The 20518-nt window shown below is 35.1% G+C and overlaps 1 protein-coding gene across 1 annotated transcript in view; it reads right to left on the reverse strand.

Moving 5' to 3' along the window:
- The window catches only part of LOC136854441 (DE-cadherin-like), a 164846-nt gene that overhangs the window by 35524 nt on the left and 108804 nt on the right, over positions 1–20518 (reverse strand). The window contains 6 exon segments of the mRNA XM_067130734.1: positions 8237–8422; positions 11502–12507; positions 12764–12958; positions 13431–13608; positions 13988–14051; positions 16580–16793. Of these exon segments, the coding sequence (XP_066986835.1) occupies positions 8237–8422; positions 11502–12507; positions 12764–12958; positions 13431–13608; positions 13988–14051; positions 16580–16793 (1843 nt within the window).

Here is a 20518-nt window from a genome sequence, read left to right on the forward strand (position 1 = left end):
TTTTCCTATTTCACAGATATCCTGAACTTTATCACAAACAAAATTGTAACAAAAGCGACAGCAAAATGACTCGCCAGTATGAACAAAGAATGCAGAGAACATCGATACATAGATCCATTTGCAAGACAATGCTTTGTACGGTCTTTTGACGAAAAGACAAAGACTTTTTTTGCTTTATATAGCAGGAATTATTGCGGTGCTGGGCTAAAATGTTGGAGCGAGCCATGCATTTTTTTAATCTATTCACACATCTATGAATTTCCATATGTAGAGTTCTCCGACGTAGAGTCCATCACAGTTATAATGAATTTGTGTCTAAAAATTTTACCTCTGATGCTCGTATTCTAATTGCAATGACATGAACTATACCTTGAACTGTACAGTATGTTGATATAGACTTTTAATGTTACTGCAATTATTAAGAGCTCGGTTTCCAACTGTTTAACCTTTGGTGCTTACATTCCATCTACAGTGACATTGAACTTTGATTCCAACTTTTCAAGATTTCTGATTCTGATTGCAATTATGATAAGCTATGCTTTCAACTCTGACCTTAGATCCACCCATTCTTATTTTAGTTACGATAAGCTCTGCTCCCAGCTGTTTTACCTTTAACGCCTATGTGCCAGTAATTCTGGAATAAGTGATTATACAGTAGACTTGAATTCAAAGTCAGCTGTTCATGATACTCTAATGTAACCTTCCAGGGAGTCATAACCTTCCGTGGGACGTCATCGACTAATCCCGTCATGTCATTTACAGTTGAAGGAATTTTTCTAAAAAGAATTTCGGGGAACCGGAGATAAAAAAACTCTCACAATTACGTTATGATTTAGGACTATCATATGCAAACCCTTGCGTTCTTTCCTTGTTGTAGCATATACAATGGGTCCACGATTTGGAATCCAGATAGGAATAAACGTTCAAAATACTGGTTAAGATATTAAAATATTGAAAAACTGAGTGATTTTAGATTTTTTTTTTTTTTGCAATTTTTGTACATGCCATTACGTACTAGTTTTTGTTTTGTATTTTTGGTCACTGCGTATTTTATTTCGATTTTTAATTCCCAACTTTTTCCATGTTCCTTTCATGACTTTACGAAGCTGCTAGAGAGAGGAATGAGAAGACTGTGACTATCCTGTAAAATGCTGCATGAATAGATGGAAATCCAAAGGTTAAAAAAACTTGAACATTTTGTTTTGTAAGGGCAGGGAGCCGAAAATCGACAGCGTTAATTACAAAAGGGGGGGTAAAGTTAGGGACTTTTGCTATGAGGACTGGCAATGCACAGCAGAATAAGACTACAGAAAGCGGAATCTAACGGGAAACAGCGTGGAAGAAATTTATCTTTATTTCATTTCCTTTCCTAAACTTTGACTCGGAGTTTCCAGTGGATAATCTATTAAACAGTATTAGGGAATTGATAAGTTGATAATTCACTGGATGTTCATTAGATGAAAATATGCGTGTACGTAGATTCAGTCACAAAAATGGTACCAGCTAACTTTCAAAATTCTTCTGATTTTTTCAAAATCCTGGAATGAATTGATTGACGAACTTTTACCGCAACCGAATTAGGTCCACATTTTCACCTTTTCATATTTCTAAATGTGCACCGCAGTTACAATTTATCTGGTATAACAAAGTCCGCAATAGGTAAAGCGTTGGTTCAGGAAATCAAGTTGGATATTGTACATGAGTGACAGGGGAGATTGACTTGACTGTCAGTGACCTCTGATCTTTCCAATCATATCGTTTATGAACAAATCGGGCCTTTCATTTGGAAGATATTTCGAATGTGATGGACCATTTCCTGATTTATTAAGGCTAAAAGTTTGAATAAAAGCATGCACTTTGATTACATACAAAATGAAAACACACATTATGTATATAAAATTATAATATATATATATATATATATATATATATATATATATATATATATATATATATATATATATATATATATATATATACACACACACACACTATATGACCAACCTGGCACTGCCAACCTGGCACTGCCCGGGAAAACTCTGAATGACAACAGATAAACTAACTCTCTCTCTCTCTCCCTCAATCTTTCCCTCTTTCTCCTCCCTAACACTGTCTCTACTCACTCTTTCCCTTTCTTATTAAGATAGTTGCTTCAATTACATTGCCCAGCATTTTTGACATCTTATATTTCACCCCTTTTCACCCTCCCTTCCTATTGGGGCTCAACTTGGACTTAGAGGGCATCAGGAATGTCACTCTTCATCTCAGCGACCGTGAAAACTATGGATTAGACAGTAATATCTGTTGTTTTTGGCTTTTTTTTACATGTCAGCCCCTTCCCACCCAACTTCCTATCGGGGCTGAACTTAGACTGAAAATGCATTCAGAGTCACTATTTATCTCAGCGACCTTGAAAACTATGGATTAGACAGCAATATCTGTTGTTTTCATTTTTTTTATGTCACCCAATCTCTCACCCTCCCTTCCTATTGGGGCCAAACTTGGACTTAAAGGGCATCAGGGTTGTCACTATTCATCTCAGCAACCTCAAAAACTATGGATTAGACACTAATATCTGTCACTTTTGGTTATTTTTCCATGTCACCCCCTTCCCATCCCCCTTCCTATTGGGGCTGAGCTTGGACTGAAAGGACATCAGGAGTGTCACTATTCATCTCAGTGACCTTGAAAACTATGGATTAGACACTAATATCTGTCATTTTTGGTTATTTTTACATGCATCCCCTTCCCACGTCTTCTCACCCACCTTTCCTATAGGGCTGAACTTGGACTTAAAGGACTTTGGGAGTGTCACTATTTGTCTCAGCAACCTCGAAAACTATGGATTAGACACTAATATCTGTTGTTTTCGGTTATTTTTATATGTCATCCCTTTCCCACCCCCACCCCTACCTCCTTTGGTGCCAGTGGTGTCTTACACCCACGGTATTCTTTCCCAGATAGTAAGTCATATGTATATCAAGTCTGGTTGAAATTGCTCAATGCATTCCAGAGTTATGTTGGAACATACATACACACATATATACATACATACATCCATTTATATATATATATATATATATATATATATATATATACATATATATATATATATATATATATATATATATATATATATATATATATATATATATATATATATATATATATATATATATATATATATATATATATATATATATATTATATATATATATACAGTGTTACCCAATCGAGAGGAAATTTCATTGTTTACCTTCTGCAAAGTCAAGAAGTCCCATCCATTGGTAGCTTGATAGTGACTGCATCAAAAAGGCTACTGGTAATGCACATCTGTACCTACACACCCACATTCTCTCTCTCACTCAGGACTACAGCTAAACAAGGATTACCCAAAATAATTTATTTGACAAAAATCTAACATAACCGGAGTGCACGAAACAATATAGATGAAATAAAATGGAATACTAATGTTCACCAACCGATCAGACATATCAAAGTCCATCATATCTAACTAATTATTCTCTCTACATTGTTATCCCACAATAGGTTAAAATAAGTCAAAGTCCAGTATATTCCCAATGAGTACATTTTCACCACTTCCTCAGTGAAACATCTGAAGAAATCAAATAAAACCCTTGTTAAACAAATGCGTAAAAATAAAAATATGGGAATTCCTTCTAAGTTACTTATAAAGTACACACAATGTAATAAATGCTTGACACAAGTGAGACAAATGTTAAATGAAGGCAACAATCTACAGTTTCAGAAATCTAAAATGGTTCCTACCTCCAAACAGCAATGTTCACAGTCTTAAACAACAGGTCTCGAACCACAGAGTCTTCACCGAAGACTTTTAATAATGTTCAGTTGGTTTTCGAATGATAATTTTTCTGATAACTAATCCCTTCACACCCTGGGACTATGCCCAAAAGAAATGCACTCACAAAGCCTTGTTGTGAGGCAGGGAAGTTCCCATGTTTTGAGAATACCTGACGTATACAGTTTTACTAATTAGGAAATGTGCCACACAACAGCTAATCATCCTCTCAAGGCTCTTCAGAATGCCTTTAGCCTCACTTATTAATCGAACATTTACTGTGTATTGTAATTCATAAAATATTTGTGGCCTATAAGCTTTTCATATATATATATATATATATATATATATATATATATATATATATATATATATATATATATATATATATATATATATATATATATATATATATATATATATATATATATATATATATATATATATATATATATATATATATTCTTATATATATATATATATATATATATACATATATATATATATATATATATTCTTATATATATATATATATATATATATATATATATATATATAATATATATATATATATATATATATATATATATATATATATATATATATATATATATATATATATATATATATATATATATATATATATATATATATATATATATATATAACCAACATAAGCAAATTCATAATCAGAGATCCATATATAAGAAATAAAGTTCTTTATTTATAAACGTTTCGTGCAATATCATCAGTCTGCAATAAATTATATAGAGTAGTTAAAACTAAAGTTAAAATAACAATTATTATACCGACAGTAAAAATTTTTTTTAAAGTCAACATAAAAGCAGAAAAATTTTATGAAAAATAAAATAAAATAAATAAATAAATATATTAAAATTCATCAAGTTTGTGATATTTAACTACCTACAACACAAGAGGAAGAATGGCCAGAAGAAACGTCAGTGCCCATAAGTGAGAGAGAGAGAAACCGCAGAAGTGTTACTATTCAAATTAGGGGACAGGTGCTTTATATATAATGACTCATAGTTAAAAGGCAGTTTGAGATATAGCACTGAGAATCGAAAAATGTGTTTTTTCAACATAATTTTACATTTAGTAGCATGTGTTCGAATGCTATTCTGGATTGGATATATAACATGTACGATAACTGATCTAAGTGGCTGTATATATATACTTATTAACAGTCTTTACTGGAACCAACATAAGTACCAAATCTTGGGCATTCAAATTTATAGATAATGTTGGACCGCATAAAATAACTTGTCCTTATATATTTCCAACCTTTTTGGATTCATAAATTTAATTTAAAAAACCTATTTCTCTTTCAATGATATTTTTATTTTTTGAACGTAATTTGTCCGATGGGTAAAGGAATAACAGCATATGTTTACAATTTATTAAAGTTTTCAAAGGAGGGAGACATATATTTAGAAAGCATATTATTAATTATTTTCTGGACTAGGAATTGAGGATATAATTAGCCGAAAAAAAACTTTGATAAATAATCAATTTCAAGTGAAAATTGGACCAACTAGAAGTATATTTGAGTGCTCGATGTACCAATGTTGTAATAGAATTGATCTTAAAAGAATAAAAACAAGAGCTAAAATAGTTAAATCCTTATTGAGCTTGCAGTGCAAGACACTGTTTTTATTTTTAATAATGCTCTCTACTTGCAGGTCGAGGGAGTAGCTATGGGTTCCCCTTTGGGCCCGTTGTTTGCTAACTTCTTCATGAGTCATTTAGAAGAAGAATTTTTAAATAATTGCCCAGCCCAGTTTAAGCCTGTTCTATATAAACGATATGTTGATGACACTTTTGCCCTATTCACTTATCCTTATGTCATGAATTTCTTGATTTTATTAATTCTGTACATCCTAATATGAAATTTACTATAGAGACTGAACAACAAAATTCGTTATCTTTTTGGATGTAAAATTACTAGAGATCAACATGCCTTTATACTTCTGTTTATCGTAAGAATACCTTTGAGGCTTGGGCAGTAACTATTTTAGCTCTTGTTTTTATTCTTTTAAGATCATTCTATTACAACATTGGTATCGAGCACTAAATATACTTCTAGTTGGTATTTTCATTGAAATTGATTATTTATCAAAGTTTTTTTGCTAATTCTATCCTCAATTCTAGTCCATGAAAATAATTAATAATTATTTCTAAATATATGTTTAAATGTTCTAATTTTTCGTTATTCCCTTTACCCACTTTTTACGTTCAAAAAAAAAAAAGTATCATTGAAAGATAATGGTTTTTTAAAATTAAATTTGACTCCTATAATCCAAAAAAGGTTGAAGCCGATTATTTATCTATGGACAAGTTGCAGGATTTTATGCCGATTTGAATGCCCAAGATGTCTTGGAAGAAATTTACAGAAGATCCTTCCCGTTATCCAATCCAGAACGGCCGGCTACTAAATGAAAATCATGTTGAAACCATTTTTCGATTACCTCTAATCGTTTTAACTACCCTTTTAGTCATTATATATAAAGCCGACCTAATTTGAAGGTAACACTTCTGCGGTTTCTTCTCTCACTTAAGGTGGTCGTCACAGGCCATTCTTCAATTTAAATTTCCTTTGGATATCTTGGAATTTTAATATATTTATTTATTTATTTTATTTTATTTTTTCATAAAATTTTTCTGCTTTTATGTTGACAACATATCCAAAACTTAGTTTTAAGAATTAATTTATTGCAGACTGATGATTAAGAGGGCATTGTGGCTATTATATATATTATATATATGTGTCTGGTATATATAAAAGTGACCAGTAGAATATATATATATATATATATATGCATATATATATATATATATATATATATATATATATATATATATATATATATATATATATATATATATATATATATATATATATATATATATATATATATATATAAACACTGAGTTAAAATATATATGACCTCTGAGAAAAGACAAGAAAATGATTTCTGTCACATTCAGGCTTTAACCATATAGGTTGTGGATGAAACCCTGGAAGTAAACTATCTGAATATTATCTATATTATATATATACCTGCACAAATGGTTATAAAATTATATGTTGAACTAATTCTTCGCGCTTTTTGGATATGTAAACCCTGCAAAATTCACCTCTGTCGTGCACTACCTCCATTATTAGAATTTCACCAACCCTAAAGCCTCCATTCTTTCTATATAATCTAACCACCTCAATACACTCTGATCCATCCTTTCACTTAACTAGTTTTTCACCACTTCTCAGTATCTCCACACTGCTCACCCTTTCTATTCTTGATATGCCATATATATATAAACAAACACTTCATCCCTATAGTTTATATATTTTATATATATATATATATATATATATATATACTATATATATATATATATATATAAGGCAGAGTTAAAATGGGTCAGAAAAGACAAGAAAATGATTTCTGTAAATTCAGGCAAACCGCAAATGGATGAAACCCCTGGAAGTAAACTTCTAATCTTCTGTTCATACACCTGCACAAATGGTTCAAAATTCCCCTGTTGAACTCTTGGCTTACCCTGCAAAATTACCTCTGTCTTGCCATCCTATTAGAATTTCATCAACCCTAAGGCCTCCATTCTTTCTAAAATAAACCATCTCAATGATGATCCATCCTTTCACTGAACTAATTATTATTCTCAGTATCTCCACACTGCTCACCCTTTCTATTCTTGATATGCCATGTACACTAAACAAACACTGAAATGGTTTAACAGTTTTTGCAAGCATTCATCATCCATACTTACTACCATAAGGCAGAGGTGGGTCAGCAACCCCTTCATATATTTCAACCCGCAAATACAACAAGCTTTCTTCTAATCTTCTGTTGTCCTCCTTGCTTCCCCTCTTCTTTGGCTTACTTACCTCTTCTGCCATCCTACCAACATCGCGTATATTTCAAAATAAACATCTTGATGAATCAAGGTTGTTATTCAACCATCCACATTAAGACTCATTGCTCCATCTTCCTCGTTTCCATTCACCCTTTTAACCTTATTCTTGCAAATATTTACTTTCGAATTTCTATTTTTACAAACACTTTTAAACCATTTCAATAGTTATTACAGTTTCTCCTAACTATCCCCAGTCACTACTGCACCATCTACATACACGAGCCATTTTAAACTACATCCATGACCCACTGTCTTGTCACACAACACTGCGCATCGCTTCATCCCTAGGATAACCTTGGCTTGAAAAAAAGCAGTGAGGAAGGACATACAACGGATCTTAAGGCTAGAAGAAAAACAGAATTTTCTGAGAAAGGGTGGAGGGGTAAAATTCTTTTCGTTTGCACGTGTGTGTACACAAACGTTAATAAATGTTCAATCTCACCGACGACCCCTGACACTGACCTTTGACGACATGTCCGTTCCGAGTGACCTGGAGAAATTTGAGGTCGAAATGGGTGACGTCCTTTTCCCCGAAGGCCTCCAAGTCTGTGCCTCCCATCGTCTCCTTCACCAGCTCTCGATCCAGGTCCGGGTAGGAGATGGTTTTCCTCCCCCGTCGGGCCAGGCATAAGATCAGTAACACCAAAACTAGACGAGAAGAAACAGAGTTTCATCATGAAAGTTACTGATACATCAATGATAAGGATTTTTTTTTCATTTACCATTTTTACGAGCGTGTGTATTTGTGTATTTTAGTGCGTGTACGTTTCTGTGTTAGTGTGTGCAAATGCCTGCAGTTGTTCTAAGTACACTTCCTTTACACATTCATAAGAGTGTAATGAATATTGATGAGGCTGGAAATTCCTTATTACTCGTATTTCAACTTCATCGTGACACTACGTCATTCTATAAGATAAATAATTTGAGATTGAAAGTACTTTAAACACATACTTGTTCGCGTTTGCGATCCATTCTGGCTGTCTCTTATTTTCGGATTTTCGTACTCCAGTCCTCCAAAACATAGAAATTCTCCCAAAAATTCAAACGCTATTCCGCAACATCACTGATAGCCGACAATGCTGGTCTGAGTGTACCAAACGATAATTGAAATCTGATCCTGAAACACAATTTTGCTCGCCAAATATATTTTCTTTTTCTGGCTGAAAAACATTCGTCCTTATCAAAGTTTTAGACTGGTCAAATAATTGATGATACCAAAAATGTATTGTGCTCACATTCCAAGTAAGTTACATATATATAAAAATTTTCAAAATTCAGACTTCTAAAATTTTTTAACATTATCTTTATGTGGTATACTTTTCGAAGGAGCAACGAACCCCGGTCTAGTTCTCTCTTCCTTTCTCCTTCTCATCCCGCTAAGAAAATACTTAAGACGCAAATTGTTGCTGAAAAATTGTTTGAAATATCTAAAATAATAGTTTTTTTTGTAAACCTTCAAAGCAATTATGTTTTCTCCGCTGTTAGAGGCAACACAGTACACACACACATACACACAGAAAAAAAATATATATGCATATGTATATATACATGTACTTATATATATACATATATACGAACAAACATATATATATATATATATATATATATATATATATATATATATATACATATATATATGCATTAATATATATATATATGCTACAAATGTCCTTTAATATCCAATTCGCTCTGCCATGAAAATAATATATTTTCTTCTATGTTACCCGAAGGGGAATTTTTTGTTGACAATAAGTTCGTCGTCTCGTGGGCTCGAACCACGGAAGACAAGAACTGAGGACTACAGTGACGCCTTAAACCACACAGCCAGCATATGTAAGGGACACATTTACACCTTTAGGTATGAAAAACTTGATCTCGAGGCGCATATAATTCGCTGTAGCCTAGATGTGTATATGTAAAAGTGTGCAACTGTGCTGATGTTAGAGACTGTAGACTCTTACTGGTTATTACTTTCATCATCAAAAAGTACAACTACAAAACTGGAAAGTTAGACCGGAATCCATCAAAAGAATTTTTTCATGTTATTTATCTTTTCTGAAAAAATGCTCACTTTCCAAGTTCCTATAAAGAGAAAATATCATGACATAATTCCACTGCCTCTCTGCGAGCGCTGCAAACTCAATATCTGAAAATGTGTATTGGATTTTTGGCTTCGCTACAGACAAAAATTGAAAAGGGAAGAAAAGGCTGCATAACTGGTTTCGGATGAATTCACAATAATCCTCGCACTTCGCATGAGCCTTAAATTTACATTCTTATAGGATACTAGACACGCAAGAAAACAGTTAATTTAAAACCATTTTTCAGTTGATGTAAACTGAAGCACAAATACAGTCTCAAGATATAGTCCCCAACCTGATGTTTTTTTTTCAACTAAGTAAACAATAAGTCTGACATAAATACAAATGTAAAAACCTCGGTATCTCTAATTCTGTAATCAGTCATGAATTGCAGAGTTTTCATTAAAACCAAAATGTGGTATCCACCGATTTCTGCTCCTGTGGTGGATCGACGCTCTCGTTTCTCGAAACCGTTCTTCATGAACGCACCATCTCATGCCTTTTATAAAGTCCTGTGAAATTTAAATTTCCTTTCAAAGTTTTCTTTTCCTATTTGTTTTCCCTCTTATGCTTTTGCCGGCTTCAACACCAAAATAGACATCTTAATTATGAAACACCACCATGACTGTAAAAGCTGAAACCGTCTCTTTCACAAACGTCAACAAACCTTTTTTTTCTTGGATAGTGTGTAGGTGTATTACGTTATTTTAGCCTCTTGACAAACGCGCGCACATTTTGGGTTTTATTTCCTTGCATCTTTTCATACTCCCGTCTGTGAAGTAAAACTTAGAGAGATTACTTTTACAATGTAAATTTTACGAACGCATGATGCCAATGGTTTCATGGACTCTGCAACGTTACGGTACCGGTATGTAAATACCAGCAAACAGCTGCCATGTCGTTCTCACATTATTATTTCAACAAGGTTGTTTTGGGTAGATTTGTTTGTTTGTTAGAGACTGATATGTAAAGTTTTACGAAAAACCTTATCAAGGGTGAGTCTTGTGACTGGCAACACGAACCGGGCTTTAGGGGAGACAGGAACATAAATTATCTGGAAGAAGGATTACTCGACTTTGGCTGTGGTTTGCAGTCCCCGAATGGTCTCGTTGTCTGTAGGATGTTGCCACGATTTTGAATTTCATTTATTTTCACCTAGACATCCCGGCTCTTCCCGACATAACACAAAATATCAAACGAGTAATTAAAATACTTCTAACACAAATGTATTTGCCAGAATAAACCAAAATCTTAAAAAAAAAACCCACACACATTTTGCTGCTTTCAGGAGAGACGTAAGTTTAAAATTCTCGAATTACAAAGGCGTTTCTCCAGGAGGTTTCGAAGTTGCGATCTGAAATATTTCATAGCTTTGGTTCCAAAAAGAGTTGGTAACATTCATTTTTAATGAACACATACTCTGCCCTTTTAAAAAAAACTTTAAAAGGATCGAAAATCCTGCTAAATTAGCATTTTCCCCTTACACTAGTATATACAAAGAAAATAATAGATACTATGTGTCATAAGTATCTAAACTACGGCTGTTATGGCTTATGATTTAAAAGCAATCCAAAAGACACATCACCAAGAGGAAAGTCAACAAAGGTTTTCATACTAAGCACTAAATTATTATCCTTTTAACTTACTTAAGAGGCAGAGAAGGCTGGCAAGTATTATGAGGATAGACTGCTGACCTAAGACGACTCTTGAGGTCCGTGGGGCATCACATGGCTGAATTGGCATGGAACTATAGTCAGTGGCATTGAGATCATACAAGAAATTGTTGTGACGCATCTCGAAGATACATCCCGAGAAGGAACTAATTCTGGGAGGTATAAAGTTCCAGTGATAGGATGCCGACAAAGAAGCGAAGCTGGGCATGGCGGCCACGCCCCCGACCTGTAGAGGGCCCTGAACATTCAGGAGGACGTTGGGATATCTGGACGTGCGGGGATATGGGATGGATATCTTGCATGGGTCAACAGAACCTAAGGTCGCGTTGAATCCACAGTCGGTCACTTCGAAGCTGATTTTCCTCTCGTTCCAAACAATGACAAATTCGAATATGCGATTGCTGTTACTTTCAATAGGGATGGCGACCTTTTCGGTTCCAGATCCAAGGTCAATGTAGGTCACAAGGACCCAGTTCCTAAGAAACACGTACACGAAGTCCTTCGGATAGTCGTCCCAGGGAGACTCGACGATTGGTCCCATGTACAGGAGAATTCCGTTGGCACTGTTGGATTTAAAAGACACAGAAAACGTCGAAGTGTCGCACACTTTCAAAGGCTCGTACCACGCGAAGCCCTTCTCGAATCGAGCGTTCCTGAGTTCACAACGAGGCCCGTAGTTATGGCCGTCTAAACACTCGCACCTGGGGCTGTTGTTGATGACAATGCAAGTTCCCCCGTTATAGCAATAGCCACTGGAGCAAACTGAAGGACGAGGCTCGAGCTCCCGGCAATCGCAGGTGTATTCGTCGGCAATGTCGACACCCACCATGGTGGCTGTGCTGCTAGCGACCACCAAAGGAGACGTGACGTTGGGTCGCATCGTGTGCTGACAGCTTTGTCCTCCGCACGGAGACTTCGATTCATACAAACAAGCGTTGATGTCCACCATGATGACATCCAAACCCAAGGCTTTCGAAACCTGAAATATGACGCATGTGAATGATCATATAAATGATATTTACGTTCGCAAAATATGTGTATGTGCATAAGCTAGTATTTATGAAATTTAATACCATCACCAAAACTAGAACTGAATTATTATGAATCCTTTATGGGCTGCTCAAGTAGCAAGAGCCTGTGGCAGCATAAGGCTGGCTCAGTCTAAATCCACTTGACTTATGGCTTCACCACACGCATAAAATATCTGGTAATCAAAACGCTGAAATTCATTTTACCCTCAATCGATTCTGCATCAAAAGTCCATTCAACTTTGCAGCAGTATAATAAGGCGAACTGTGGCAGTTGTAGCGGATTTGCACACCTCCCTCCACATCACGCATGCTGAAGATGTCGACGTTATCCCGTGGAATTTTGTGGATCCTCGCTATTTGCTCTTTCAGGCGATCGTAAATCGTCTCGGTATTTGCTACCTATTTGGGGCAAAGAGAATTCTGGGTCAGCATGAAATTTATTGGAAACAAATGTGGATGTCTGTGAAGCTTCGCTGTAATTAGAGTTGATGCTGATATCAGTCCGTGGAACTGACTTCATATATATGTTCATCTGCAAATACAACGTGTTTTGCTGCAGAAAATGATGCATTGAACAGCTAATCAACTGTGAATCATATTCCGATAATGAGTAATTGTTCGTCTAGTGCCCTAACTGGTAAAAGCTAGGTATTTAAGAAGTTCTTCTAAATATTGCTATTCATGAAAAATATATATTATTGCTGAGGTTTCACAATACAAAATTCCTCTTCACGTTCATAATCCTTTTACTAATAGTAAAAATATGTGTATATTTACCACTCACAATAAAAATACATTCTTAACTTTATCTACCAACAAAGTTAAAATCGACGGGACAACATTCAAGAATATTCCCTTAAAAAAGGATTACCTTGCTTTTCCTGAGCATCTGCTGAGACCTAACATCGGCGAGCATGAGTGACCCTGAGTTCATGACAGCATTAAGATCGAGGTCAACAACAGTAATGCTGACCTCACCCACAGCCGACTCCTCGCGGGACGTGTCGTATACCTGCCCGTGGAAGAATGAAAGGATGGCATTTTTGCTTCTAGAGCAACAAAATTATATCAGTAATATGGCGCCCTATTTAGAATCTAATGACATTTATTCAGTATAAATATATAAGTGTATATATATATATATATATATATATATATATATATATATATATATATATATATATATATATATATATATATATATATATATACACACACACACACACACATATATAAATATATATACATGCATGTTTTAAACGCACATCTCACATAAATACAGATTTATTTACAATGACCATTGTGGATCGCAATGCAAAATTCTTTAATATTCCACATCGAGTTAAAATCCGCAACATCACGTGACTACCGAGATGTTGCACGCCCAAAGTACTAAGTTATAATCAATATTTGCGTGGTAGGTCCTACGAATGGTAGGATACCACACCAAGTCCAACAATATATCCATAATCCTGCAGGATGTATACAATCTCTAGGTCAAGATGGCTGTTGGGTATCGTTAGGAAATGTACGATATGATCACCATGAAAGTATCTGCTTACAATTAATACAACGATAATACCAATATAGTGAACAAATATTAGCAAAGACTGGGCCCAAAGGACTGCCCATTGCCATTCCGTCAGTTTGAGAATAAGCATTCCCATTAAAAACAAATGACGAGAAAATTAACAGGGTTTTAAAGTATTTATTAAATCAAAAATTATTTCAAATGACATATATCAATCTTTACTAAGTACTGGTGGTTCCTATACAGTTTTATATGGGTTACCAAAAGTCCACAAAGGTGGGGTTCCTATCAGACCAATATTAACATCATACGAAACCCGTAGCTTTAAACTAGCAAAATTTTTAGTACCTCTTTTAAATGAGTTTTCTTTTAATAACTATATGGTAAGAAATTCACAAGAGTTTAAGGAAAAGATACTGGCTCAAGATTCTGACCTTTTTATGGTAAGTTTGGACGTTGAGTCTTTATTTACAACGTCCCTGTGGAAGAAACTATCCAGGTCATTTTAAGTAAAATTTTTACTGATGAGGATATTCTATTTCATGGCTTTAGTTTAGATAATTTTTGGAAATTGTTATATCTGGCAGTGCAGGAGACTGCCTTTGTTTTTAATAGGAATGCTTATTCTCAAATTGACGGAATGGCAACGGGCAGTCCTTTGGGCCCAGTCTTTGCTAATATTTTTATGTTACCCTGAGGAGCAATTGCTGGACAATTGCCCTCTGGCCTATCACCCACTCTTTTACAGTCGTTACGTGGACGATACCTTCATTTTATTCAGAAACAAAGACCAAGCAGATGCTTTCCTACAGTTTGCCAATAATGATCATCGTAACAAAATTTACTATTGATTATGAAAAGGAAAATAGGTCGGCATTTTTAGATATTGAGGTTTCACGTAACATTGAAGGGATTTTTACATCTGTTTTTAGGGAAAGGACATTTACCGGCTTAGGTACTAATTTTTATAGTTGTTGTTGTTTTAATTTTAAATTAAATTCTATTAATACCCTCTGCCACAGGGCCTTTACTTTAACGTCGAGCTGGGCGGATTTTCAAAAGGATGTTATGTTTTTACAAAGATATCTTTTAGACAATTATTTTCCAAACAAACTGTTTTTTAAACATTTGAATAAGTTCGTTAATGGTATAATTATACCCAAAATTAACTTCCCTACTGTTCCTAGGAAACCATTTTATGCCAGTCTTCCTTTTATTCAAAATGATTCTTTCTCTAACAAAATTAAACAACTAATACATCAACATGCCCCTGCCCTAAAGTGCCAACTAATAACAACAAATCCCCTGACAATTGGGTCTATCTTAAAATGTAAAGATCAACTTGATCCCTTATTGGCATCAAATGGGGTCTGTTTATTTACTTGTCCCCGACATAATCAGGGAGAATATGTTGGATCCTCTCGTAGGCCCCTCAAGTTAGCCTTGATTGGCATAGGGGTGTGTTACCGCACTGGAGTTCGATTGGCGTCTCCAGAATAATCTGTTATTCGGAACCATGCCTATAAATGTAAATTTAACATCCAATATGAGCAATTAAAAATTCATACTAGGGCCACTTCTCCTCAACAGGTTGCGATCTATGAATCACTTTTTATTAAACAAGTAGTACCAGAGTTAAACAGTCAAACGACCTCCACCCCTCTCTCCCTGGCATGAGCTTACTTTTAACCTATGCATCTTGTGAGTTGCGACAGTCACTCGTCTTCCCTCCTATTCCTTGATAGGTACGTAGCATTTCCCTTTGAGTTTTTCAGTTTCTTTTTAAATAAATTAACTTTTATAATTAATTAGTCGGTCGATTTTATATTATTTAATGTTTGTATGTTTCAGCCTGATGGTGAGGCTTGGCCTCGAAACGTTGTCAAATAGATGATGAAATGCTGCAAGTCGTCTCCTTCTGATGCCTTTTGCTGTATATTCTGCCCGGTGTTCTGAAGTGTTCTGGAAGTTTTATATATATATATATATATATATATATATATATATATATATATATATATATATATATATATATATATGTATGTATATATATATATATATATATATATATATATATATATATATATATATATATATTAATGTATGTATATATGTTATATGTCACTAAATAGCGCCTGACAATATATTCAGCCATATATAGGTACATTATGCCTGAAAATATAAAATATGTTGAAATAACACGAAAGCGCTTGGTATATATTTTTCCTGTGGCCTATAAAAAAAAAAAAAAAAAAATATATATATATATATATATATATATATATATATATATATATATATATAACAATGTCTGACTGAGAAAGAGAGACTAGGCCATACAGAGGAACCTGAGAGCAACTAGAAGGAATTACCTGGGCAGCTTCCCGAGAGAGAGAGAGAGAGAGTGAGATAGAAACACTCAGAGATAATTCGAGAAATGCTATCAACTGAGAGAGAAAACTCGATGGAAGCAGTACAATTGAGCTCACCTTCACCTCTGAGTAATTGTGTGTTGATTATTTCCCAGCAATGTCGTGTTCCACCTTCAAGCATCATGATATTACCACTTTTCAGGTCCACCTGGAAGTAGCTGGCAACGTCTGAGGAGGTCGTCGCATCCACCTCGAATATTTTGTCATCCAGGTCGTAGTCATCCAAGTCCGTCACGTAAACAGATCCGATAACCATCGATGGGAACTGGCCCTGGGGTGAGCAAGATGAACATTTCAAAAGAAGTTCATGACCAATATTGCGTATAAAAGAAGTGGGAAACAGACCATAAAAAAAAACCTGGTTCAAAGGTTTCTTTCTGTAACTATCTGAAAATAACTCATGAAGACAAAGAAATGCTCAAAAAGATTTTAAACAAAAAGTGTGAAATGGTTTTGAACGGTATTCTTGAAATTAATGAAATTTTCTGCAATTATCTAGGAAATAAAAAAAATAATGTAAATGTCCTGTAAATCAAAATCCCAGATTATGAATAAATGATGGGAGACTAATATAAAAGCCAGCATAATGGAAGAGAAAATAAAAAAAGACTCTTGTCAATTAAATTTAAAACCACAGTCCATCATGAGGCTGTATGAGCAAGAATTTTGCAATAACCGGATGCCACTTCATACGGCAGACTGAATATGAATGTGTCAGTAACTGCAGTTTCTTTTCTGGTGTCACCGTCATATGGCAGCGTAAGCATAAATAAGGAGATAACTGCAGTGTTTTTGCAATGCCACCTTTATATGGCAGTCAGATCATGAATTAGGCAGTAACTGCAGTTTTTTCTGACTTCAGTGTTATATGAAAGTCTGAGCATAAATGTGGCGGCAACTGTAGATATTTTCTGACGTCATCTTAATACGTTAGTCTGAACACGAATGTGGGAGTGTCTGCAGTTTTTTTCCTGATGTCGCCTTCACATGGCTTTCTGGGCGTGAATAAGGAGGTAACTGCAGTTTTTTTATCAATGTCAACTTCATACGACAGTCTGAGAAGAAATAAGGCAGTAACTGCATTTTTGTTTTCTGATGTCGCCTTCATGCGGCAGTCTGAACATGAATAAGGCAGAAATTGCAGCTTTTTATCTGATGCCACATACATAAGGTAGCCTTAGCATGAATAAGAAAGTAACTTGTTTTTTCATGTCACCTTCATATGGCAGTCTGAATATATATAAAGCAGTAACTGCATTTTTTATGTCACCTTCATACTACCATCTGAGCATGAATGTGGCAGTAACTGCAGTTTTTTATGTCACTGAACAAATGTGGCAGTAACTGCATTTTTGTTTCTCATGTCTCCTTCCTATGGCCATCTGAACATTAATGTGTCAGTAACTGCAGTTTTTTTATGTGCCATCACTGTAATGAATAAGGCAGTGTTTTCTGATGTCATCTTTACATGGTAGTCTGAGCATAACTGTGGCAATAACTGCATATTTTTATGATGTCACTTTCCTACAGCAGTCTGAGTATGAATGTGGCAGTAACTGCAGTTTTTCTTCTTATCTCACCTTCATATGGCAGTCTGAGCATGAATGTAGCAGTAACTGCAGCTTTTCTGATGTAACTTTCATGTAGCAGTCTGAGCATGAATGTGGCAGTAACTGCAGTTTTTCTTCTTATCTCACCTTCATACGGCAGTCTGAGCATGAATGTGGCAGTAACTGCAGCTTTTCTGATGTAACTTTCATGTAGCAGTCTGAGCATGAATGTGGTATTAACTGCAGCTTTTCTGATGTAGCAGTCTGAGCATGAAGGTAGCAGTAACTGCATGCTTCCTGATATCTTTTTCATACAGCAGTCTTAGCATAAATGTGGTAGTGACTGCATTTTTTTCTGATATCACCTTTTTACGGCAGTCTGAGCACGAATATGGCAATAACTATAGTTTTTTTATGATGTCACCATATGTCAGCCTGAGCATAAAGGGGGCAGTAAATGCATTTTTTTCTGACATCATTTTCTAACTGCAGTCTCAGCATGAATGTGGCAATAAATGAACATTGTTTCTGATGTCACCTTCATATGGCAGTCTCAGCAAATGTGTGGCAGTAACTGCATTTTTTCTATATCACCTTCATACAGCAGTCTAAACATGAATGTGGCAGTAACTACAATTTTTTTTCTGATGCCACCTTCATACAGCAGTCTGAACATGAACGTGGTAATAACCATAGTTTCTTTTTTGATATCACCACATTAATATGGCAGTAACTGCAGTTTTTTTCTGATGTCACCTTCACACCACAGTAAGAGCATGAACAAGGCAGTATCTGCAGTTTTTATCTAATGTCACCGGACATTTGTGGCAGTAACTGCAGTAACCTTCCTACAGTAGTCTGAATATGAATGTAGCAGTAATTGCATTTTTCCTGAAGTCGCATTCATTCAGGAGTCAGATCATGAATATGGTAGAAACTGTAGTTTTTCCTTATGTCACCTTCATCTGGCAGTCTGACAATGAATGTGGCAGTAACTGTGATTTTTTTCTGATGTCACTGCATGAATGTGGCAGTAACTGCATTTTTTTCTGATGTCACCTTCATATGGCAGTCTCAGCATGAATGTGGCAGTAACTGCACTTTTTTCTGATATTACCTTCAATGGGCATTCTGAGCATGAATGTGGAGTAACTGAATTCTTTTCTGATTTCATCTGCATATAGCAGTGTGGGCATGAATGTGTTGGAAACTGCAGTTTATTCTAATGTTACCTTCATATGGCAGTGTGAACATGAGTGTGACAGTAACTGACGTTTTTTTTCTCATGTCACATTCATATTGTAGTCTGAACATGAATGTGGCAATAACTGCAGTTTTTTCTGATGTCACCACATCATGTAGCAGCAACTACATTTTTTGTGTCACCTTCATACAGCAGTCTGAACATGAATAAAGCAGTAACTGCAGTTTTTTCTAATGTCACTGCAAGTGTGAGTCAGTATCTGCAGTTATTTTCTGATATCACCTTCATACTGCCATCTGAGCATGAATGTGATAGTTTTTTCTGGTGTCGTAGTCATATGGCAGTCTGAGCATGAATGAGGCAGTAACTATAGTTTTTTTTATGTCACCTTCATGTGCTAGTCTGAACATGAATGTGGCAGTAACTGCAGTTTTCCTGACGTCAATGGTATATGGCAGTCTGAGCATATGTGGCAGGAACTGCATTTTTTCTGCTGTCACCTTCATATGGCAGTCTGACTAGAAATGTGAGATTATCTGCAGTTTTTCTGAAGTCACTTTCATAAGGCAATCTGAACATAAATGTGTCAGTCACTTTAATAAGGCAGTCTGTGCAAGAATAACATAGTAATTACAGATTTTGTCTGATGTCACTTTCCTATAGCAGTCTTCTTATCTCACTTTCATATGGCAGTCTGAGCATGAAAGTGGCAGTAACTGCAGCTTTTCTGATGTTATATTCATATAGCAGTCTGAGCATGAATGTGGCAGTAACTGCATGTTTCCTGATGTCAATTTCATACAGGGGTCTTCTAATGAGGCGTGAGTAAGAGACAACTCCAAGGTATTCTAATTTACTGACATAATATCTCTGACAGGTGAAGAACTCTTGTGAGCGGAAAAGTAGAATTTGACAATAGGGGAAAACAGATGGACAGCTATATACAGTCAGATGTGTTTTCTCACACCTGAAGAATGGTTAACAATTCTATATACAATTAGGAAGAGGTTTCAAATACATTTGGTTGGTTAGAAAACTTGCAATGTCTTACATACATTGGTAATTACAGTTCTGACAAGGACATAAGTATCTTCATAAAAATACATAAAAAATCACTTGAATCAGGAGTGCTTGATCTGTGTTTCTTGAGTCTCGGTGTGTCATGTAAGTTTTATTTTGAAGTGAGAATGGCCTAAGGGTCCCGGCGACAGCTCAGGACCTCTCAGTACTGCCCACCCCCGA

This window comes from Macrobrachium rosenbergii, chromosome 29 (assembly GCF_040412425.1).
Source record: "Macrobrachium rosenbergii isolate ZJJX-2024 chromosome 29, ASM4041242v1, whole genome shotgun sequence".
Classification (NCBI taxonomy): domain Eukaryota; kingdom Metazoa; phylum Arthropoda; class Malacostraca; order Decapoda; family Palaemonidae; genus Macrobrachium; species Macrobrachium rosenbergii.